This window comes from Grosmannia clavigera, assembly GCF_000143105.1.
Source record: "Grosmannia clavigera kw1407 unplaced genomic scaffold GCSC_140, whole genome shotgun sequence".
Classification (NCBI taxonomy): domain Eukaryota; kingdom Fungi; phylum Ascomycota; class Sordariomycetes; order Ophiostomatales; family Ophiostomataceae; genus Leptographium; species Leptographium clavigerum.
In genome coordinates this window covers 3,709,093-3,732,189 of record NW_014040801.1, presented here as the reverse complement: position 1 = coordinate 3,732,189, position 23,097 = coordinate 3,709,093, and the positions used below count along the sequence as shown (strand labels likewise).

The 23,097-nt window shown below is 57.4% G+C and overlaps 7 protein-coding genes across 7 annotated transcripts; 5 read left to right on the top strand and 2 right to left on the bottom strand.

Moving 5' to 3' along the window:
- Nucleotides 1-302: 302 nt before the first annotated feature.
- CMQ_613 (crotonase) lies at nucleotides 303-1,865 on the top strand (the record flags this gene model as incomplete). The annotated part of the gene is made up of 1 exon (XM_014317692.1): nucleotides 303-1,865. One exon carries the CDS (start codon nucleotides 303-305, stop codon nucleotides 1,863-1,865), a length of 1,563 nt encoding a protein of 520 aa, XP_014173167.1.
- A 1,843-nt stretch (nucleotides 1,866-3,708) lies between these two features.
- On the top strand, nucleotides 3,709-8,144 carry CMQ_1482 (gata transcription factor; the record flags this gene model as incomplete). Its single annotated transcript, XM_014318561.1, has 3 exons — nucleotides 3,709-3,823; nucleotides 3,901-6,651; nucleotides 6,715-8,144. The coding sequence occupies 3 exons, from the start codon at nucleotides 3,709-3,711 to the stop codon at nucleotides 8,142-8,144; spliced, it is 4,296 nt and encodes a 1,431-aa protein (XP_014174036.1).
- Nucleotides 8,145-9,303: 1,159 nt separating this feature from the next.
- Nucleotides 9,304-9,812, bottom strand: CMQ_965 (DNA replication factor a subunit ssb3; the record flags this gene model as incomplete). Its single annotated transcript, XM_014318044.1, has 3 exons — nucleotides 9,304-9,374; nucleotides 9,493-9,595; nucleotides 9,663-9,812. 3 exons carry the CDS (start codon nucleotides 9,810-9,812, stop codon nucleotides 9,304-9,306), a joined length of 324 nt encoding a protein of 107 aa, XP_014173519.1.
- Nucleotides 9,813-12,390: 2,578 nt separating this feature from the next.
- CMQ_1244 (bzip transcription factor) lies at nucleotides 12,391-13,812 on the top strand (the record flags this gene model as incomplete). Its single annotated transcript, XM_014318323.1, has 2 exons — nucleotides 12,391-13,615; nucleotides 13,676-13,812. The coding sequence occupies 2 exons, from the start codon at nucleotides 12,391-12,393 to the stop codon at nucleotides 13,810-13,812; spliced, it is 1,362 nt and encodes a 453-aa protein (XP_014173798.1).
- A 460-nt stretch (nucleotides 13,813-14,272) lies between these two features.
- On the bottom strand, nucleotides 14,273-15,362 carry CMQ_1590 (50S ribosomal protein l4; the record flags this gene model as incomplete). Its single annotated transcript, XM_014318669.1, has 2 exons — nucleotides 14,273-15,199; nucleotides 15,270-15,362. 2 exons carry the CDS (start codon nucleotides 15,360-15,362, stop codon nucleotides 14,273-14,275), a joined length of 1,020 nt encoding a protein of 339 aa, XP_014174144.1.
- Nucleotides 15,363-16,518: 1,156 nt separating this feature from the next.
- On the top strand, nucleotides 16,519-17,818 carry CMQ_1743 (nuclear protein snf4; the record flags this gene model as incomplete). Its single annotated transcript, XM_014318822.1, has 4 exons — nucleotides 16,519-16,575; nucleotides 16,681-16,804; nucleotides 16,878-17,027; nucleotides 17,091-17,818. 4 exons carry the CDS (start codon nucleotides 16,519-16,521, stop codon nucleotides 17,816-17,818), a joined length of 1,059 nt encoding a protein of 352 aa, XP_014174297.1.
- Nucleotides 17,819-18,940: 1,122 nt separating this feature from the next.
- Nucleotides 18,941-22,930, top strand: CMQ_689 (RhoGAP; the record flags this gene model as incomplete). The annotated part of the gene is made up of 4 exons (XM_014317768.1): nucleotides 18,941-19,306; nucleotides 19,370-19,417; nucleotides 19,471-19,816; nucleotides 19,884-22,930. 4 exons carry the CDS (start codon nucleotides 18,941-18,943, stop codon nucleotides 22,928-22,930), a joined length of 3,807 nt encoding a protein of 1,268 aa, XP_014173243.1.
- Nucleotides 22,931-23,097: the final 167 nt, after the last annotated feature.

The following is a 23,097-nucleotide window of genomic DNA, read 5'->3' as shown; positions in this document are numbered from 1 at the left end:
GGTGGGGCTGCGTCGGTTTTTTGGGGCAGCTTTTTTTCCCTCTCCGTCACAAACCGAGGTGAAAAGAAGGCGAATTGCCGAGCGAGACACCCCTCTCCCACCATACAATCTGCCGCCGAAGCGCAGCGACGGGCAGGGCCAAGCAACCGAGGACAAAGGCGAGCCGAGCCAACAGCCGACAGCCACGAGTGCTGAGTGCTGCGAGCATATTCCCATCGATCTCGTCCGACAAGGCTCGAGGACGCAAAACCAAGCGCAAAACCAAGGACAGAGAACAGACACAGACACAGACGCCGACACACATGTTCTTCTGCACGCTCCTCTCCCGGACTGGGTTTCCGGTAGCAGCGGCAACAGCAGCAGCAAGAAGTGCAGCACGGCAGCCGATCAAAATGCCGCTCCGGGCCAAGATGCAGGTGCCGGCACAAGCGATGTCGATGTCGACGGGGCCATCGGGCGACCGGTGGAAGGCGCAGCCAGGCGACGAGGCGGAGGACGTTCTATTCAACAGCCTGTACGGTCTGCGGACGATTGAGCTGAACCGGCCGCGCAAGTTCAACTCGCTAAACGGGTCGATGATCCGCAAGATCGTGCCGCGGCTGCTCGAGTGGGAGCGGTCCGACATGGCGAACGTGGTAGTTCTCAAAGGAGCAGGCGACAAGGCGCTGTGTGCGGGCGGCGACGTGGCCGCGCTCGCGGCGGCAAACCGGGGAGGGCCTGCGGGCCAGCAGTGGTCGGCGGACTACTTTGCGCAGGATTACCAGCTGGACCACCTGATCGCGACGTACGCGAAGCCGTATGTGGCCCTGATGGACGGCATCACGATGGGCGGTGGCGTGGGACTGAGCGTGCATGCGCCGCTGCGAGTGGCGACGGAGCGGACAGTCTTTGCGATGCCGGAGACGAACATTGGCTTCTTCCCGGACGTTGGCGCCTCTTTTTTCCTGCCACGCATGCCAGGAGCCGTGGGCACATACCTGGCCCTGACGAGTGAGCGGCTCGTCGGCGCCGACGTGCTCTATGCCGGTCTCGCGACACACTACCTGCACTCGACCAGCCTGCCGGCGCTGGAGGCCCGTCTGGCCGAGCTGCGCTTCCGCGACTACGACGACAATGACGCCCGGCTGGACGCCATCAGCGCCGCCATCGAGGAGCTCGCCACCGGTCTGCCCCACGACCGCCCGCCACTGCTGGCCGGCGAGCTGCGCCGTGCCATCGACCGCTGCTTCGGCCTCGACAGCGTCAACGCCATCGTCGCCGCTCTGCAGGCCGAGACCGTCCGGACTGACAGCGCCGGCAGCAGTGACGCCGTCCGCGCCTGGGCCACCCGCTCGCTCGAGACGCTCGCCCATCGCTCGCCCACTGCCGTCCACGTCACACTCCGCCAGATGCGCGTCGGTGGCGCCTGGTCCATCGCCGAGACGTTCCGCCGCGAACACCAGATCGCCTCCCGGTTCATGCGCCATCCCGACTTCGTCGAGGGCGTCGAGGCCCTGCTCGTTCGCAAAGACGGATCCCGCCCCCAATGGCAGCCCAACACCCTCGCCGTCGTCTCCGACGCCGACAACATCACCGAACCCTTCTTCGCTCCTCCGTCCGCAGCCGACAACTACACTCCTCTGCCGCTCCTCAACGACCGCGACTTCCGCGACTACCCCCATCGCCGCCTCGGGCTCCCATCCGAAGCCGACGTCGAGACCCTCGCTCGCGACGGCTCTCTCTCCCCTCGCGAAATCGTCAACTACCTCGTCGGCCGGTCGCGCGCCAAACAGGGCGTCAAGGAGGTCGTCGAGGAGATCGTCGCCCGCAAGACCACCAAGAACGCCAACGGCAAGGCCGCGTGGATCTACGAGGACGAGCAGTAGGCCGTGGTGGCAACAAGACAAAGAAAGGGAAAAAAAGAGAGAAAAAAAGACAGAACGGCAGAGGGGGCATTGTACGCAGACAATATCGTACAATAATATCACCGCTATCACCATCGGAAATTGTGGTGACACGTGACCATGTGTTTGTAATCGGTGACAGAAATGCGCTCACATCGCAGTGTTTTGCGTGATGAAGTGCAGAACAATGCCGGTTAGGCAGCAACGCGAAAGGTGATACTCCGAATGCAGACAATCTGTGTGCAGTAGTCGATTGCATGTTTACATCCAGAAATAACAGCCTCTATTTGTGGCTGAGGCAAACATGTTGTTTACGACTTTGTCGCGATATCCTTTATTTACTACGTCTATTTTCATTGTCGGCAGTGTTGTTGGACTCATGGAACGGTGTTATGTGATTGGTGAGCCAGTGGGGCGGGAAGGCTGCATCGCACTGAATTTGTTTTATCGGAGCAGGCAGGGTGTCCGGAAAGGGTGGCAATTTGCGTTTTGCCCGGTGATAGCAAAGTGGTTTCCTGTTGCGGCCAGGCTGTGCAAGGAAGCGGGGCGTGGGATCGAGAGATCTGTTGACAAGACGAGAAGGTGGAAGCGCACAGCATTTGGTGGGGGGGGCCAACAGAAAGAGCAGGCATGCATCAAATGGTAAGACAAGGCCAGGATGGCGGCATCCAAAAGAGCGGTCGAGAAAAGGTGACGATTGGGAGCAGCGAAATGCAGGACGGACTTAGTGGAAGCATGTCGAGACACAAGCAACGGCTGGGAAGCCTCCTGGCCACGAACATAAATAGGCGAGCCGCCCCTCCGACATGACTGCTGCCACTTCTGCGGCCTTTTTTCCTTTTTTCCTCCTCAGCTTCCCTGTCAGAAAATGACCATTCATCTCCTCCAGCTCTGGTGTCCAAAGCCAGGAAACACAGCCGCCATTCGGGCGAGAAAACCGCAGCTTTCCCCGGCCATTCGAGCCTCAGGCATCTCTGCCCTATGGCCTGCTGGGGCTTCTATCCTATTACGCCATTCACAACCACAGACTAGTCTAGTCACGGGACTCAGCTCTTCTTCTGCTCCTGCCATTCTGCCACTTCTGCCAACTAGGCGCGTTCACGTGTTCTGGCGCGTCCCTTCCTGCTAAAGCGCCCTAGAGAAAGAGGCTCCACCGCTACGACAGCTAGCTCTAGAGACGTATCTTCTCCCTCTCTCCCACGATATCCGTTGCTCCCTCTGACCGGCCTCGCTGTCTGTCCTCACTGCTGCCCCTTTTTCTCCCATTGCATTCCTCTCACGCAGCGCTGACTGCCTCTGGCCCCTCCCGGCCCGCTGCACGAAACGGCATCTGTGACGCACTGCCCTGCTACGCTGCACCGGCTCCCCACAGCTAGAGCGTTGTCTGTCCACCCAGCGAGCCCCACCCTATTTAGCGCTCGTTCAGCAGCGAAAAAAGAGAGGCCCTGACGCGAACCTCACGCGCAGCCGAAAGAGCAAAAAAAAGGAAAGACACGACCCTTTGGCTCCAGCCTCTTTCAATTCGCCCCGGACGCACCCTTTTTACGCACCTTATCTCCCCCCCCCTCCGAACCTCCTCTGCCACATCGTCTGTCTCTCTGGTCTTTTTGTCTTCCTATTCCTGCTTCGCCCCTATCGCTGCCGCTGCCGTCTCCAACATTCGATTCTCCCTCGTGTTTACCGCTCTTCGCCTCCTTCCTCTTCCACGCCGCCCTGACGAACAGCAATACGATCGGATACGGCCACGACACAGGACAGCACCATCCTCCATGGGGCACGACTGAAACAAAGAATCCCGACTTGTAGCAAAAAGGAAGCGGGTGCCATGGCGTCGCCCAGTGGCAATGCCTGGATGGCAGCACCCGCTGGCCAGCAGTTGCCCGGAGCGATTTCAGCCAGCGAGGCAGAAGAAATGGGCTTGCAAGTCCGGACAATGGGCCGTACGTTTGGCCATCCACGCCTGTCCCTGCCGCTTCCCTCCGCCATCTCTCCGTACTGCTGACACTCTCCCTTCCAGTGAAGGTGCACTACACCTTTGACAAGGACAGCCGGGTCAACTGCTTGGCTCGCTGGCCACAGCAGCTGCAGGTGCAGGCCATTCCCATCAGCGACGTCAGCTGGATTGGCGTCATCGATCTCCGAACCTGCCTGCAGGCCATTGCCCAGTGCAGTCCCGAAATCTTGTCCCAGAACGAGCACGACTACACCATCTACGCCTACGACTACTCCGAACCCGACACTCCGCTGGTCGGCCAGGGCATGTTGTCGTGGGCTCTCGACCTGTCCGGCCCACCGGCCTCGACAGACGACGGCAGCAAGATGGTGACCGGTCGCGTCAGCAAGAACGTGCTGGCCATCTTTGGCAACGGCGTGCGCGAGACGCTCGAGGTCAAGCTCAAGCTCACCGAGGTCCCTCGGCCGACCCGTTCAGACATGCTCGGCCCTGCCGATGGCTCCCAGACCAGGGGCGCTCCAACACCGACCGACACCACCGAGTGGAACTCGTTCCTGCAGTCGAACCCGAATCTTGGCCGCTCGGCAAACGTCGCGGCCGTGCAGTCTCCTGGCTTGGCGTCAGTCCGGCCAGACATGTCCTATTTCCAGCAGCAGCGGCCGCCGTCGGCTGCCTCTCGTCCTGGCTCCAGACCCGGCTCTCGCCAATCATCCATGCCTCCCTCTCTCCTCGCCAAACCCGCACACCCCCTGCCGGTCTCCAGGATGGGGAGCATGGGCACTGGCTCACCGCCACCAACAGCGGGGACCGTCGACGAGCCCGTCGCAGCCTCCACACCGCCTGCCGAGCCTGTCAAGTTGCGGTCAGACGCCGGTCGTCGTCCCTCGTCCAGGCCATCGTCGCGGACCCGGTCCAAGGTGCCCACGGGCCGCCCGCGCGGTCGCCCTCGAAAGCAGCAGCCGGCCGACGGCAACACCTCCGCCGCCGAGGAGCAGCCCACCGATCAAGACCCCGACGACGGCTCCAAGCGGAAACGGGTCAAGACCACCAAGGCCAACTACCCGACCAAGACGTCGCTCGACATGCCGCCCGACTCGTTGCGTGTCGCCGCCAGCACGTCGGGCTCCCTTCGCACCCTGCGGCCCATCATGGCCGCACCGCCGTCGGGCAATGAGGGCGGCGGCGCCGGCGGGCCTGCTGCTCACCTGCAGGAGCTCCCTCGTGCCCCCACCCCAGTGCCCCAGGGCGTTCCACCCAGCCAGCACCACGTCAGAAAGATGCTGGCCCAGAAGTCGCGCCGGGAGTCCATGGTCGACTTGGAGAGGAATGCCTTTCGGGAACAAGAAGGCCTCTACTCACGCTCAGCAGCCGATACCCGATCCATCGACACCCGATCCGTCGATGGTCGCTCACCCACAGAATCCATTGCCCCGTCACCCGAAAACTACACCCCCGACGACAGCCCGGCAGAAATAGGCTCGTCGCCGCCGGTTCCTCGCTCTACGACCTACGTGCCGCAGTCCAGTCCGATGCCGTCCAGTCCGATCTTGCCTCCGATGCCCCGGCGGCCTGATACCGATTCTGGCTTTATGAGCGGCAGCATGGACGACATGTTTGACGACGACGACTGCCTGAACGAGACCGTTATCCAGCCGCCTGTACAGACGCCCAAGGAGTTCGCAGCACCGACTCCTTCCACTGCTGCTCCCGAGCCTGCTGCGAACACGGCCCCCGGCAGCTTCACGGCAACGAATGCCGCGCCGGCATCCAACGCCGCCGCGAGTCAACCGCCTCCCAGCAGAGAGGGCGCATCTCGACCAGCGGAGCAGTACTCGTTCATGGCTATCAACCCTGGACCCCCAGAGCTACTGCCCATGACGAGCATATACGACCCGCCAAAGGCCCGGCCACCAAAGGCCCAAAAGGCAGCGAGCGTGGGTGGGAAGAGCAGTTCGGCCTCACAGAAACGAGCGTATTCTGAACCCGCACAACCGCAGCAGCCTCAGGAACAGCACGGGATGTCTTTTGACGCAAGTCACTGTCCAAACGCCCAGTCAGCAACATCGATGGGATGGCAGACTACACCGACAGAGGTCAACACGCCAACACCCACAGAAGTAGCGACACCTATGCCGCCAACGACGGCGGGCTCTCAAGGTCCAGATGTTGCAGAGGACCTGGCCGACCTGGCCAGGCTGATTGCCGCAGAAGACGACCTGGACGCCGCCGTGGGGGCGACACTGCAGATGGCGGCAGCTAATGGCTCTTCGTCCAACGACGGCCAGATGATGTCGCAGCTACGATTGCCTCAGTCGATGCCGCAACGTTTACCAGAGTTCTTTTCGCGTGCGGCACGCGACAGCATGACCAGCGCGTCTGCAGGCCCCTCGGTTCCCGCCAGCGATCCGCCTGCGCCGCTCCCATTGGCATTGCCCGCAATGCCACCAGCGCCAACAGCCTTTTCCGAGGCACCGTGTCCACCGAGCGACACGGACCAGCCGCGATCAAACAAGAACCTGGTGCGCAAAGCCGCCATCCGGGAACGGCTACAGAAGGCGATCGAGAGTGGGGAGATGCCACCGTTCTGCCAGAACTGTGGTGCGATTGAGACGCCCACATGGCGCAAGATGTGGACGCAGGATCACGAGGGCGAGCCGGGCTATCACGAATACTCGGAAAAGCCGGGTCACGTGACGGCGATTGACGTGCTCAACCGCGACGACGATGGCAAGCCGACCAAGCACCGGCTGGTGAAGAAGGCCCTGGGCCCGACGGAAGACAGCAAGCAGTGGACACAGATGCTGCTGTGCAATCGTGAGTTTTCCGTTTGATCGTGCAGAAAGTGCCCCGTCTGACTATGTCTTCCCGTATGTGCAGCATGCGGCATCTGGCTGGGCAAGTTCAAGAGCCACCGACCGTCCGACCGATGGGAGAAGGATGCCTCGCGGCTCAACCAGCCCAAGCGAAAGCGGGATGCCAAGAGCGGTGGAGGTGGATCCCGTTCGAGAAAGTCGAGAACAAAGAGTGATCCACAGCTTCAGCCCACGTCGGAGGCCTACTTCACAACCGATCCAGCCGGCCTGGCCGAGCTAGACGAGATAAACATCCAGGGCACATTGCCGTCAGCATACATGCCCACAGCACGATCAGCAGCAGCCGAGCCTCGGTCCATGGACGAGGTCGTAGCTGCTGCATCAGCGATGGCAACAGAGTTGACGGAAGCGACAGCGGAAACAAGACGGCGGGAGCAGAGACAACAACAACACCAGCCGGATTTTGATGCAGGGTCTAACCGGGGGCCTGCTTCCGGTGGCGGATCTGTTGGTCGCCAGGGACTGCGATCGGCGCAATCAAAGGGGAGTGGAACGGCAAAGAGTCCAATTGCGGTGGACGATCCGATTTTTGGCGCCACGCGACGGCTTCTTTTCCCATCGCCCCGCAAAGACGGCATGCCAAAGGTGTTGGGCGAGCTGGACGCCAATATTGGGACGCCAACAGGTGGCGCCAAGACGCTGGCTAGCAAGCTTGGTAACGGGGGCAGTGGCGACGGCGAGAGCATCTCCACCAGGCAGTCCAAGGACGAGATGGTCGATCTTTTTGGAACACCACCTCCCCCAGCCACGCGGCCGTCGACGCCACCGCCCAGATTGATCGTGGCTGGTGATGGTTCTTCTGCAACGGCCTCAAGCGGGCCATTCAAGACGCCCACTCGTCCCACTCCGAGTCACCGGCCGATGACCAGGAGCATCACCAAGTCCATTCGCTCTGTGGCTCACTGCCCGCTGTCGCCATCTGAGGCCTTGACAGCACTGCAACGGACTCCGTCAAAAACACCGCGGGCGGCTCTTGCAGGCTCCAACATGCGTCGTCCAACAGGAGCCACTCCCGGCCGGCAAAACATGCACAACCAGCACGGCGGCTCCTTCCAGTTGTGCGACATGACCTTTGATACGCCCTTTACCTCGACGCTGAACCAGCTGCTATCGGAGGCCAACGAGTTCACTACGGGCTCGCCTTCGCACGGCCTGGGAGAGCTAGACCTGGTCAGCCTGGGCAGCTTAGACGGCGAGGAGATGCACGGCGGAACCTACCACGGCTCTGTGGGCAATATCGACTTTAGCTCGTATCTAGACACCGACCTAACCATGCCGAGCACATCGCCACTGCTGGGACGCAAGAGCGCTGGTCACAGCAACCGGCATCACCAGGTGACCTTTGGCGGCGCTCTGACCGTTGACAGCGATGCCCTGTGGACCGACTTTAGTGGCGCAGGTTTTCCGAACGATCCCATGGAAGAAGATGTCTAGGCGGCAGTTTCAAGACAGGGCGCCACCTGGTCCAAACGAGCACAACTACCCTGCTAGGCGAATCTTGCCCTGTTTTGTCCCGCCTTTCCCTCCTTCCCTCGCTCTTTCTTTCTGTGTTTTCCTTTTTCCCTTTGGCCCATCACGTTCAGACACAGCGTTTTTGCTTCATATCAATACCAAGGCGTTTGTTATATCAGCCAGGCCCTGCAGGATGCATTGCCTCGGCAAAGGGAGTTTCATAATGTGTATAGAGTATGCAGTATATGCGGAACCGATTCCGTTAGGGCTCCGCCGCGGTTAGGGCGCGAAATTCGGTTTTATCATGGCAGTAGCAGTGAGATGTTAAGATAGTATGTAGTACGGAGTACATAGTAGCAATTTCTAATTGCCATGCCAACAGCTTCTACTAATGCGTGCTCACAAAAGTACTGGCGAGACAGGTGTGAAATGCACTAAAGATCGATCATGGGGAAACGGGTTCATCGTAGGGTCCGGGATACTTCCTGCTAGTCCCAAGCATCTGGGGTTGATCGGACGTTTTGTTCCCCATCGTCAAAGAGGTAATTCTGGCCTGCCAACTCAGAAGGCAACTATGGATTGCATCACTTCATTGTGTGAAGGTTAAAGGAGGCTATACGTGGCGGTCATATAACGTGATGCACTGTGAGGAGCAGGAGGCTGAATAGGGTCTAGTGTGGGCAACGGAGTGTTGTGTACTAAGGAAGAAATAGATACATCGCGACCCTTCTAGGGGTCCGTATTAATACTAGTGCCAGGCCCTGCTTTTGTGCCTTCTGACCAATCACAGGCCCGTACGGCCAAGTGGGGCGGAAGGGCCACAGTGTGGCGGATTCCAATGCTTGACACATTGCTTCCAAGATCGGGCTCCGGCGATAGCCGTTTTCTCTCTGCTTTCCCTGAAGATGACCAGTCTTATTTGGGTGGCCAGACATGACGTACACGCACTGTCCTTGACCGGCTCTTTTTGCGAGGATTTGGAATATCTCGTGCTATGGATGAGGCTTGCGATAAGAAGCCTGCGATGTTTGGTTTAGCGCCATGGCAGGCAGCTGCTGCCGCCTCTTCTATCAGATACTTTAATGGTTATGTACATATATATGTATCTGCACATGCCTGCCGCCACACTCCATCAGAGCGACTATCCGTCATACGCGAAGAGAGACTTGTTCTGCTGTGCCACCTCGACGACCTTCTGGCTTAGCTCGAGATCTATCGGCTGCGTTAGCGACGGCACAGGGACGGAGGCCGCGAAACCCGTTCTCCTTGCCCCTCGATCGATACGAGGAAAACCAGGTCGACCAATCGCAACAGAAAATACTTTACGCACCGACGTCTAGTCCGAGATCCTGCGCACTCAGCACCTTGATAGAGAGGTCTGGCGTAATCTTGCCGACAATTTGAGCAGCATTGCCTGAGATGAGGTGTGATTCCTGGTGAAGAGAGCTGTCAGCGTCGGCCTTCTCGAGGATCGTTCTGCTCGCGCTCGCAGTACCATACCCTGTTCAGCTGCACAGTGATGTGTCCGTCTGCGTCGACAATCGCGCTGTCACCGCGCAGCTGCACCACCTTGCCAACGACCAGCACGTTGCGACCGACGTAGCTGTTTAGGTACGGACAGCTGACGCGCGGTGTCGAGGACTGATCCATCGTGGTGGTGGCTGTGAGGGGGTTTCTGGTGGCGTCGTAAGAGGCAGGAGGGCTGTCCCAAAGAAGGAGCAGGTCTGGGGTGTGCAGAGAACAGGGTTGTTAGCACGACGTTACGCAACGGAAAATAAAAACGGTTGTTCTGCTTCCTTGTTGCATCTACCGAGTATTACGAGCAGGCTTCTATTTGGAGGGGTAGCCCATTAAAACGCGTCTTCCTGTGCCGCGACGCGATCGTAATCATGTGACTTTTTTGTGTGGAACCTAGGCACACGCTGGATGGCATAACTCCGTGAAGGTCAGCTGAGATATTGTGTTAACGACAATCACGGCAATATGCTCTATCACGGAGTTGCGATCTACGGACGCAAAATCTAGACCCGTGGACCGTGATCTAGGCCCTTGGCGTCGGACTGTGCGAAAAGTTGGCATGTGAGGTTCCGTGTATAGGCTTGCGGTACAATGCCATTACTGCAATCTCAATCTGGAAAAAAAGGATTTGCGCATCCCAGCGAACCATTGTGCCTGTACGCATAGTTGCGCTCATACAGAAGCTAGGACAGAAAAAGAAAGCAAGAGGCGATTCGAGGCGATTCCCGTGCGCAGACATTAGTCCTGATCGTCATTTGGCCGATACATCGAAAGGGGAGGTTATGGGACGGAGTTTTAAAGTATCTGCCTACGTGCATATATCCGATGTAGGCTAGAATACGGGGCTAGTGGATTACACCTGAGTAAGATCGAGGCGCTAGTGCCAGCTCAGTCCCCGCTCCGGATAGCATACCCCGGCCAGCATCGCATCGGACTCTGTGAGCAGACAGCTTCCGCCTTTTGTTGAGACGGCTAAAGCCAGGAACTATCTTGCATTCTAGACTCGGGGCCCGGTATTTTTACAGCTTTCACCCGGAGAGTTGACTCCGGTGTGCGAGTAGTTTCCTTGGTCTGCCAACGATCCTGTTTCGTGCCCGCACCTGCCATCCTTGGCCGCACCGGAAAAGCAGGACTTTTGTGTTAGCTACACATATGTATGTGTGTGGGTTGAGCTCGTTGTTGCATACACAGGCACGCATACGCATGCGCATACACGCCACACATACAACTTCACTGCGACAACAAAGCCCAATTCCACGCTTTCCGTGGGCTGCCTCCTGTGCTGGGTTTTCTATCCCGGCTGCCTAAGGCCTAGCGGCTTTGTTGGACATGTGGACGGAAGAAGAAGCTACAGGTTTCTGTTCTTGCTTTTTTGCTTTTTCCCAGCTGTTTTCATTCTCTCTTTGTGCATATCTTCCCTTTCTTCTCCAGCAACACACAATGCGACCAACAGGCTCCCTAGCCGTGAATCCTTCGGCTGCCAATCTTTGTTCCATGCCATACACCCAGGCAGCATCATTAAGGTCAAGGTCTAGTGGCCAACCCGCAAGATTGTAGTAAGCCGCTCGCCTGCTGCTGTTGGCCGTCCCAACCAGTCTTCTGCCAGCGACAGACAGCTCTGGCGGTCGATCAATCCAGCCGCCTTAGCGTTACGCGCTAAGTAGATCACCAACAGTCCGTCGTATCTCCCCCACATCGCGCTCTCGCCGCTCCATAGCCCTCTCTCTTTGTCCACGGCCCCGTCGTCTCGTACCCATGTGCGACCGTGCACAGCAACCGCGAGCGAATCCGGGTGACCTGTATGCTCTCCCCACAAACCATCTGTCCCAGAGGTATTCGTATTGTCGCATATCGTACTCCGTACTCCCTTTGGAGCTTTGGGGAAGTACTGTGCCCAACATCTTTGTGGGCGGGACCAGGCTATAAGGCTTCTCTCGCTCCTTCTCCTTTGGCCTGCGCTTCTATCTTCATATTCTTCGCATTCCAACGTCTCGCTCCCAACTCCCAATTTCTGTCGGACACTGATCGCTGTCGCCGTGGCAGCCACCCCAGTCACCATTGCTCTTCCCTACCAGCGCTTCGACCCCTCTATCCGAGTGGAAATACCACTACTCATTCTTGTCAGGAACAGCCGCATATCCCTAGCAACAGGTTGCATACCGGTGCATAGGTCTTGTGTTTGACTTGTTTCTGTATTGGCCCACTTTGCAACAAGTAGGACGCTGCAAACAGACGGCGACCGCAAGCGATCTCTGCAAGCGAATCTGCAGCAGCATCTGCATCAACATCTGCATCTGCATCTGCACGACACATTTCTTTCACCGACTTCTCAGGCTGTCGACTCTCCGTTCCGAGCTCTCTCAAGGTTCAAGAACAACGCTTCCGCATTGGACTTGTATTACTCGTCGAATCATTGTCGGTTTCTATATTTCTCTTCATCAGGTGAGCGCAGCCCAGTGCAGCCTAGCCGGCCCTTCCTTGGTTTTTCTTTGGAGCATACCCAACTGCGTGATATTCGGAAGCCTGTTTCTCTCTGGTGCTCAGCTAATGCCAACGCAGATACTAAAACCAAAGGGCAACGCGTACGCAGCTACCAATGCTTCGTACTTTTGTACTAGCTTAAATCAGCCGTCTCTTCTCCCATTTTGCTATTTTGCTGCTGGTCGCTATACAGTCCCCGCAAGAGCATTTGCGTGAAGGAAACGGCAAGATGGATACCGACAACTTTTTCAACGAGTACCTCGCAGACGTGGGATTCGCTGCGTTGCCACACATAATGCACAACGACCACGACGACAGTCAATTTTTTGGCCTTGGCGGGCACGATGAGCAACAGCATCAAATTGGCCACTTTGCGTCAGGGAAAGAGCTGTTTGGCGATAACGACTGCATGGACGGCACGGTCTCGCCCTCTTGGCTGTCGCACCTCCAATTCGAACCCACCAGCAATCCCGAGTCATCCGGCGACCCAAGCCCTGTTTTTTCTGGGTCCATCGATGAAGACATGGGGCAATTGCAAGCCGATACCAAACATTTCGAGGACGAACCAGAGGCTCTCACGCACCTGTTGCTCGACCCCGAGCAGGAGAAAAAGCCCGAGTCGGTATTTCTAGGGGCAAACTCGGACGAGTTGCAAGCCTTGGAGATCTCCATCGACGATGTGCATCTGAAGCGGGAAGAGGTGGAGGACATGGCAATGTCTCCAATCACATCCAGTGCGGCGACGTTGAGCGTCAGGAAGAGGCGCAAGCGGTCGACCGCGGGCAACAATGACAAGGTCCGGCGACAAAAGTTTTTAGAGCGAAACCGCGTGGCAGCTAGCAAGTGCCGGCGGAAGAAGAAGGAAGCGGAGCAGGCACTAGAGGGACTGCAGAAGCAGATGGAAGACGACCACATGGCTCTAAAGTCGCTGCGGGCAACGTTGGTGTCCGAGTTTGCAGAGCTGCAAAGTATGTTGATGGCCCACAGCGGCTGTGGGAGTGCATCTGTCGATCAATGGCTTGCAACACGGTCGACCCGCCTAGAGGGCATACTGGGAAAAGAGGCTCTGGACGCCGAGTTTCAGAAGCCGTTGGAGGACCAGCCAGGAGACGGTGCAGACGAAACGCCAACGATGCAGCATCTGCCGCCTGCCGAAAGTCAGGCGGCTCACCACACATCACACAACGCAGCCTATCAAACGCCACGGACACTTCTACAGCACTCACCGTTGGCCACGGAGCAGTTTCAACCGTCAGCCGATCCAGTATTCTCAGCAAACTACGATCATTCTCCCCGGCTTTGTGCAGGTGACTTCACACTGTTGCCGTCGGCAAACAAGAACATGCGCAATGCGAGCCTCGCATCTAGCTTCGCGTCAATGACTTCATACGCCAGCTCCAATTTTGCCGCATCTGACTTTGATGCCCAGCGGAAAAGTAGCACGGACTCTACTGGTAGGCTTACATCTCTTTCGCTTTACTTCTCGGTGATCTTTTGCTGACAATGCAATATAGGGTCGTCCTACAAATTATCACCCATAAGCTCGGCGTATGCAGACTTCTCTGATTCGATGGTGGTAGATCTGACCAAACCTGAGGCGCAAATGGAGCTTCTGGCAGAGACGTCCTTCGAGTCTATCTGCAGCTCTTAATTACGGTTGGGGGCTTAATACCCCCCCTCCCCCTCCCTTCCCCCAAACCAAAAAAACCCTCCAACCGATTTATTGTAATGTTATCAAAGTGGTCTACATGTGTGGCGATACCCAGGTACCCATAAGGTGGTATGGCAGTCTGTAAAGATTTTACCGGTTGCTGTTTCAAAATTAGGTAATAAAGGCGGTTTATGCGAGCTAGACATAAGGGCAGGCAACAAGACCCTGGAAACTGGCTATGGCCTATTGTTTGGAGGTTCGCTAAGCAATTTGTCACATGCTAACTGGTCTAAGCTATGTTCTGTACATAAGGCGCATGGATGAATGTATATATACGGAGTAGTTGTATTCACATTGATTTGTACTGTATTTTATTTTATTTGTTCTGTTCAAGATGCAGGCACTCAATACACCTTGTATATTTGTACAAAGATGAGAGCCAACGTAACAAAGGTCCGGCTTACTCAACGACCGTCTGGCCAACAGGCGGGCCAGAGGGCCGGACACCGTGGATGAAGTGGCGTGAGACGAGGTCAGACTGGTGACGCTCGATGATGTAGCGGAGGGCAGCGCGCTCGACGACGATGCGGCCGGTCTCGAGCAGATCCTTGACGTCGACGTCGTCGACAGTGAGGGCGCGGCCATGCTCGCCGGCGGCCTCGAGGCTAGTGAACAGATTCGGGCGGCGGTCCGAGGTGATGAAGGTGGTGCGGCCGCTGGCGTGGCCCCAGGCCTGGCCGATGGTGCCAATGGTGCCGATGGTGTTGGTGCCGAAGTTGTCGGCTTGGCCTTGGAGCAAGGAGCCAACGTAGCGACGGACGAAGCCATCCTCGAGCTCGCGATCGAGGACGCCGGCCTGAGCAGCCTGCAGGAAGGCGTCGGGCAGCGGTAGCTCGAGTCCGTCCTCACAGACGACCAGCTCGCCGCGGCGGTAGCGGTACGAGAGCGCGGTGCGCCAGGCGCGGTCGTACACCTTGCGGTTGAGGTCGGTGCCAAAATCGCGCGGCTGTGGTCCAAACGACTTGCCACCGCCGCGGATCAGCGGCGACTGCCGCGAGCCCAGTCGTGCGCTGCCGGTGCCCTTCTGCGGTCGCATCTTGCGGTGCGACCCGTGCACGTCGTAGCGCGTCTTGGTCGACGCCGTGCCCTGCCGCGTGTTGTCGCCCTCGTACACGACCGCGAGGTGCAACAGATCGCGGCGCAGTGGCAGGTGCAGGTGCTGTGCCGACCACATCTCGACCGACCGCGGCTCCAGGCTGGGAAAGGCGAGCACGGTCACTGGCACGGTGCGGTCGGCCAGGCGAATGACCGACGTGGGTGGTGTTCGTGATGCTGTTGGTGCTGCTGTTGTGGTGGCTATAGTCCGGGACGATGTCGAGCAAAAGGCCTGCAGAAACAGACATATGTTAGCACGCCGTCGTCGCCATGCGCACCAGACACGCTGCCAGGCCACGTACCGGAACCGGGGCGGACGACGTCCGGCACGGCCCACCCACAGTGAGGCCGCTGAAGGCTTCGCCGAGGGCCCGGACACTGCGTCGTGAGGCCATAGTCCCGTGTGCAGATGAGATGCCGCCTGAGACCGAAATGCTGCGAGACGGGAGGAGCGCGCGGTAGAGGGGGCCTGCTGGCACCAAAGATTTCCGTCAGTCAGAATGTCAAATGGCAATGGCAGCAGTGGCGCTTCCCGAGGTCGATGCACTCGTCAGACCGAGATCCTCTCTCTCGATTTTTTGCCGCTTCTTTTCTCGATCTGACCTTGCGATAATCGGATTAGCCTTTGTTTTAGAGGAACCATCACGTGACTCTCTCGTCAGGCTGGAGCAGGTTTGCCCCCCTCGGAAAAGAGACGTCGTATCTCAGCCTTCCTGGCGTGCAGCCGGTCAAAGAACGTGCCCAAACGCAAGCTACACATGCCACATCTACCCGAAAGAGCATCCGCCACTCGAGAATTTTCGAGTCTCGGATAAATAGCCCAAGCGGCCAGTCTGATTTGTTTTGGCGCAGCCGTCGCGACAGCTGGTCTCTGCTCTGGTAGCATAAAGTAAGGTATACGGTCTCCAAACCGCGCTAAAAGCCACATCTAGCATCCAGCTGACTTGCGCCGATAAGCGCTGGCTGTTTTATCGCTTTTCCCCCTCACAAGTCTTGCCTACCACCGCTTGGCGTCTCCGAATCGGTCTTCTCTCACGCCCCCCCTCTCTTCGACTCTCACCGTCCCATCCGTTCTCGCCCGGCCTGTCTCTCCCGGCCTTGCCTCGCTGTCTCTGCGCCTCGGTCACCGACCGCTTCCATTTGCGACTTTGTCTTTTTTGCGATTTGCAACGGCAGACACTGTTTGACCGCCGTCTCGACCTCGCAACTTTCTCATCCCTCTCCTCGCTTCTCTGTCTCGGCCACGGGACACTGACAACTGCTCGTTGAGGACCTGACCGCCGGTGCTTGAGTTTCACGGCCTTCTTTGATAAACGACGGTCGTACTCCAGCTGTCGCAGCAGAGTCGCACCCCAACCGCCACAAAGACACGCGCCAGCCGTCACTCGAGCCGTCACTCGAGCCGTCACCCAACCGTCACCCCAGCCGTCGTCACAACCGTTACAGGCTGCTACGCTGCAGGCGCTTCCTTCCGCTACTGCAAGACATGGTTAGGAGCTCCCCTTTGTCGCGCCATCGTCACACCTACGCCCGCAGTCAGGCAGTCACACAATGCCCGAGACAAACAAATTCTTAACCCCCCTAGACAGGGACCAATTGCAAGGCCTGGTAAGCTTATTCCGGCATCGTCCCAGGAACGCGCTGCCCCCCTGCACCGCCCACGTTGCCGTGTTAAGATGATCTGACCGCGCTGTCCGGCTCCCCCGCGAGCAGGAAAACATTCGCGATTTCCTCAAGGTTCGCACCAGCTACGACGTCCTCCCTCTGTCGTTCCGTCTCATCATTCTCGACAACCAGCTCCTCATCCGGAAAAGCCTGTCCATCTTGATCCAGAATGGTGAGAACGTGCCGGCTGCACACATCTGCACAAGCAGGCAAGAGCCGCTGCTGACGAGTGTTGTGTCCGACAGGCATCGTGTCAGCTCCTCTCTGGGACTCGGAAAAGTCCACCTTTGCCGGGCTGCTCACCAGCACCGACTACATCAACCTCATCCAGTACTACTGCCAATACCCCGACCGGCTCAACGAGATTGAAGAGTTCCGTCTGAGCGGACTGCGAAGTGCGTCCCCCTTGGATACGTACACACACACATATGTGATCTGACGTGCTGACACCCTGCAAGAGATCGAAAAAGCCATCGGAGCACAGCCGCTCGAGACGGTGTCGGTCCATCCAGACCGGCCGCTGTACCACGCCTGCCGGACCATGCTTCGGACGCGGGCTCGGCGAATCCCGCTGGTCAACGTGGACGACGAGACCGGCCGCGAGATGGTGGTCAGCGTCATCACACAGTACCGCATCCTCAAATTCATCGCAGTCAACAATGAGAACAACACGGTACTGCTGCGGAAACCGGTGCGCGAGATCGGCCTCGGCACGTACTCGAATCTGCAGACCGCTCGCATGGGCGACCCCGTTTTGAGTGTCATCCACGTCATGGTGGAGCACAACATCTCAGCCATTCCCATTGTCGACGACGCCAACCGCGTACTTAACGTCTTTGAGGCCGTCGACGTCATTCCCTGTATCAAGGGCGGCAACTACGACGACCTGCAGTCTAGCATCGGCGAGGCTCTCTCCAAGCGTGCCGAAGACTTTCCTGGCATTTACACCTGCAGTGAGGAGGACCGTCTCGATGCCATCTTCGACACCGTCCGCAAGTCCCGTGTCCATCGCCTAATTGTCATCGACGACGAGTCCCGCCTACGTGGTATCATCTCCCTGTCCGACATTCTCAAATACGTCCTGCTGCACGGCACCCCGGACGATGATGACGCGCCCTTCTCCATGGACATCCGGCCGCCTGTTACGGCCAAGCCCCAGCCTGTCCAGCCTGTCGTGCTAGGGTAGCGGTGGACTGACCTGTCATTCCTCTGTTTGCTTTGTTTGTAGAAGGTGGAGGCGAGAGCACTACAATCCCCTATAGATTTGGCGCCACCTGTCTTGTCCCTCGACTGCTTTTGTGCTTTATATGATATATATCTCGGACTTGTAATTTTCTGATTGACCTAGGTTGCGCCGTTGTCTGTTGTAGGCTAATGCTTTTCTTGTCGCATCAGCCTGTCCTTGCGTTTATTTTTTCATAGAGACGCAGAAAGAACCACATAAAAGAATGACCAATCTATTACCAAAGAACAAAATAATCAAATTGTGAGGGGAATTACGGAGTAGAATAGGGAAAAGGGAGGATACAAGCATGCAGAAGTAGCAAAAGGTGCAGTTTACGGACCCCCAAATAGCCGATTGGTGCACCGAAGAACACAAACGAGACGATCTACTCCAGCATTGTTTCATCTTTGCTCGCGTGGCTGCGCTGACTCGTCAATTGTTTCGCCTGTGGAGCATCGTTCCCGGGTCACCGTCTGTTTTTGTTTATTTAACCTCAGCCCCTATGGAGCTGAAGGCGGGACCCCTCTGCATAAGGAAAAGGTCGGAGCATGCAACAGTAGAGATGGTCTGACGCCCGGAGAACGCGAAGCCGCTGTAATAATGGAGCCCAGTGTGTATTGTCTATTATCTCACGGTTCGTATTGCACCAAAAAAAAAAAAAAAAAAAAAGAGGTCCGCAGGACAAACGGCAGGTGCGACCCAGGTCCCCGCCCGTAGCTGCCTTGTCTGAGATACTCGCCCAACACAAAGGCCTTTTGACTTGGCAACAGTCTCCAAATCAGCAAAAGTAAACAAAATATCCCATTTGTGCCGATACAGCTTCTTCCTGCTCGCAACCACCCCACTTCCACCGCTGTCCGTGTCTCCTGCTTCGCTCTTCTCATTTCCTAGCCGTGCTATGCCAGCCGTATATCTCGTGTTCTTGTGCTTCTCAAGCTAGCCGGCCGCCCAGGGTGCTGGCCCCTGTGTATAGCAAAGCAGCGGCATCTCATCTATTTCACGCAGGCTTGCCGCCGGCCAACGGCGTCTCTGCCAGCTTCAACGCAGACCTCTGCTGGCGTTGCGAGCGAGCAGGAACTGGACATGGACTTTCTGATGCCACCACCAGCTTCATGTGCGAGATCTGACCAATGTGTTCCCTCTGCCCACTCCGCGTGGCAGCCTCGCAATCAAGGCCAGAAGGACTCATATCTGACAGATCCATTGCCCATTTCCGCAACAGGCACCACGGCTCCAGCGACTGCGGCACTGGCCGGATCTGGCTTCATCTTTCCTGGCTCGTCAGTCGATCGCTTGGGCATAGCCGAACCGCCGCCCAGCCGAAGTTATCGTGGCGCCGTACCGTGGACAAGTAGTGAGACCGGTGACCCGTTTGTCGATGGCGGTGAGGATGTGAACATGCCAGAGAGCAGCCGTCATCTTCTGGAATACAACAGCCTGGCAGACAAGGTTGGTGGCTGCAGTAGAATGCTGCCGCTGACTGAACCTAGCTAATACAAGGCTATCTCACAGTATGGTTTACCTCCTCTCTCGTTCGGCGACGATGCCGAGGAGTTCTCGGTACGTTCGCACGACGCGGGTGGTGTTGGCGTATGGCAAGCTGACTTTGATAGATCGGCCAGGACTCTCAGACGGCCGATACACGCGGCTGGTTTGCTCGTGCTTTTGGTAAACCACCAGCGTCCGTCTCGCGTCGGTCATCCCGGCAGTCTGCCAAATCGGACAAGAGCTCCAAGCACAAGCGAAGTGAAAGCGACACGACCGTCCTGGGCCAGAACAGCAAAGCCGACCAGCAGAGAGACACAAAGGATACGAAGGACGCCCTGAAACATGAGACACTGCAGTCGTTGGTTCGGCTGTGTGGCAAGAGTCTGCTTTACCTCCCCAGCGGGTACGCCACTCGCTCACTGACACTGCCAACGTGCATTCGTGCCGCGGCCCAATATCTTGTCCAGAATGGTGAGCACCCCTTTCCGAGCGAGACCGAGAGAGGACCATGAAAGCTAACTGAACCTTTTGCCCTTAGGCCCCGAGACTCGCGGCGTATTCAGGATTTCTGGATCGACACGGGTGGTTGGCGAGCTCTATGACTATTACTGTGTTAACATCGACGAGGCAGACATTTCTACGACGGTCCGGTCACCGAACCTCCCGTTCCACATCCACTGTAGTGTGCACGATGTGGCATCGTTGTTCAAGCGGCTCCTCGCCGGCCTCCCGGGTGGCGTCCTAGGCCATGTGTCATTGTTTGAAGCTCTGGTCAACATTTACAGAATGCTGCCGACTGGAAGCCAGGGATCTAACATGGCCGACCGCGACTTAGTCCGAGCCCGTCTCATTGCCCTGGCCGTCGGATCGGTCCCTTCGCCTCTGCAGCGAGAGCTGATCTGTGCCGTGTTCGGTATTCTTTGCCTTATCGGCCGTGCAGCCGAGGCGGCCGCTGCTCGTGGAGACGTCTACAACAGCCGGATGCCCAATTCTGAGCTCATGGGGTTCAGCGCACTGGGCATCATATTTGGGCCGCTACTTCTTGGCGATCATCTAAGCTTTTACTCATCGGACACAAGCGACGACGCCATCTCTTCGTTTTTTCTGCCTCAAAACTTTACCATCACTCCTTCTCCTCGATCGAGGACGGATCGGAGGAGGAAGAGCACTACGTCTGATAAGCGGTCGCTGATTGCAGCATCTCTGACGCTGGACAAGGTTCTTTTAGCGAACAACATCGCGGAGATGCTGGTCAAGAGTTGGACCCTGGTTGTTCAACAGATGGACAGCATGGCCATCATGCGGAAGCAGTCGTTGACCCAACGTCCGCCACTGGATGACCAGCTGAGAATTCCCAGAGCATTACGTCCCTCTAGGTCCGAGACGTTTTCCGATACGAAACAGCCGGTGGCAGTACCGCCAATCACCAGCTCTCATCGATCTAACAGCCGGGCGACGCGCAGCTCGTCAGTATCGCTCATTCGATCGAACACTACCCATGTAGCCGTGGGAAGCCAGCAGCCTCCTCCGTGGCCATTGTTTGGACGAACGGCCGAGAAGACCCCTGAAGGCTTTGCCTCCAGGATAGGGTCTGCCTTGAGCGGGCAAAGCGCGGTTGGCAGCGTGGCTGCAGCTGTCAGAAATATATCCGTGAAACAGGCAGTGGCGGCCTTGTCACCAAGTGCCGAGCTGGCACGGGCTGTTGGTGTTTCGTCGGGAAGTTCGGCTTCCAAGTCTGCTAGGCTTCCGTCACGAGTTCAGAACAACGCATCACCACCTCTTGACAGCGGCATGATCGTCCCATCCTGGAGAGCGAAGCTGAAGCCGGTGGACACCTCGGCTCAGTATACGGACACGACCACTGGCAATGCAAGATCGCCCTTGGATAGATCGCCCAGGAGAATGCCTCAAAACACGAGTGCGACGAGTTCGAGGCGATCTAGCTCAGGTGCTCTTAGTGGAAGTGATGGGTCACCATCAAAGACGGCAGCACTGATTGCGCGTATTATAAACCCTCGAACGACAGCTGCGCCAGTGGTACCGCAGTCAATGTGGTCGCCAGAGAGAGGTATTGTTGCCACCAGAACAGAGAAGAGCATTGCATCGACTGGCCGCGTAACTGCACTAGCCACAATGCCTTGGGCCAGCCCTGATGGAAGTGTTTTTTCTGAAAGCAGAAAGAAGTGGCTCCTACAGGCAAACGCTTCTCCTAGTACTGCCAAGGACTATAAGGAGCTTGCGCAACTATCTGCGACGACACAGAACGGACGTTGGCGTGCTCGGACAATGCCTTCTGCTATTGCAGGCGGTGCGAGGGATGAATCTCATATCGGTGGTCCATACCTCTCGAGACAGTTGAGAAACACAGAAAACCAACCGATTGAACCATGCCGCAGCCGACCGCAGACTGCGACGAGACCACCACTGACAGGGATGAGCGACAATCTTCGCTATAGGTCGGGTTTTGGAGTGGCCGTGGGCCTGAACGCCAGGGAACAGACACAGGCACTGGGCAAAGGATTTTGGATCAGTTCGGGACTGCAGCAACCGCCACTATCAGAAATCAAGAATGAGGCCAAAGGGGCTAACAGAACACAGCCAAAGAATATCAGCCCGACGCCGAGGCAGGCGAGAACAGACGCGGCAGTTTTGGTCGGGGCCGATGGACTGGGTGCAAAGTCGACAGGCGGAGGAACCGTGAAAGCGATGGCTGCTATGTTCGACAGCGCGGTCGGGGTTCCTGCGACCGAATCGAAACCATCGACACCCGTGCCGCTTGGACAGGCTCGCGATACTCCGCGAACACCCAACAGCATATCGAAATACATGACGAACAACTCACCAAAGCCGCGGACGGCGACGCCTTCGCCCCATTGCACGCCGAGGATATTGTTATCCCCACCGAAGGACACAAACGAAGTGTCAATGAGAGACCTGGCACGTGAACAGAGACGTCAGAGGCTATCTCGAAGCGAAGGCAGGAACAATTTCTCGGGCAATGCGCCGCTTTTTACTGTGCGCGGTCGAGAAGGGGCACGATCTGTCGATGGGAGTAAGAATACGATCGACATACACTTACAGGATGCAAGTGCCAAGAATGCAAAGGGAAGAAACGGGTTTGAGCTCCGGTCCGGCAGTTACGATGCCGACACGAACAAGGGGCCAAAGGAGGAGCAAAGAGGACGATCGCTAGTGTCGGATCGGGTCAGGCTCACGGAAGAGCTGTTCGGGTCGACATATACACCAGCTCGAAGCTCTCCACCGCTGGCACGTCGAGGCATTGAAATTCCCAGAACGGCTGGGCAGCATGCGGTGAGCCCAGTGCTACAGGCACAGTTGCGGGATCTGCGGCAGCAACTGGAAGCCAAAAGCGCAGAGTGCGCAAGTTGGAAGAAGAGGGCAGAGACAGCCGAAAGGGCGGTGGCAGAGCTGGACTGCTATGCATCTAAGCTGTATATGGTGGACGGTGATATGGGGAGCGAGGACGACGAGACGGATAGCAGCAGTGGTTCGGATAGCAGCAACATGACGGTTGTAGTTCACAGTCGGATGTCGAACGATTCGGTTCTACGGGTTCTGATCTAATGGGCAGGGTCAAGGAGTCAATGGATTATAGAAGGCCACGGCAAAGGACGGAAAGGACGGAAAGGACGGGAGGGGTGGAACAGGACGGAACAAGACATGACAAGACATGACAAGAGCATGAGTTAATGATGACGAGTTTCTTTTATTTACCCCATTGCTCGACAGAT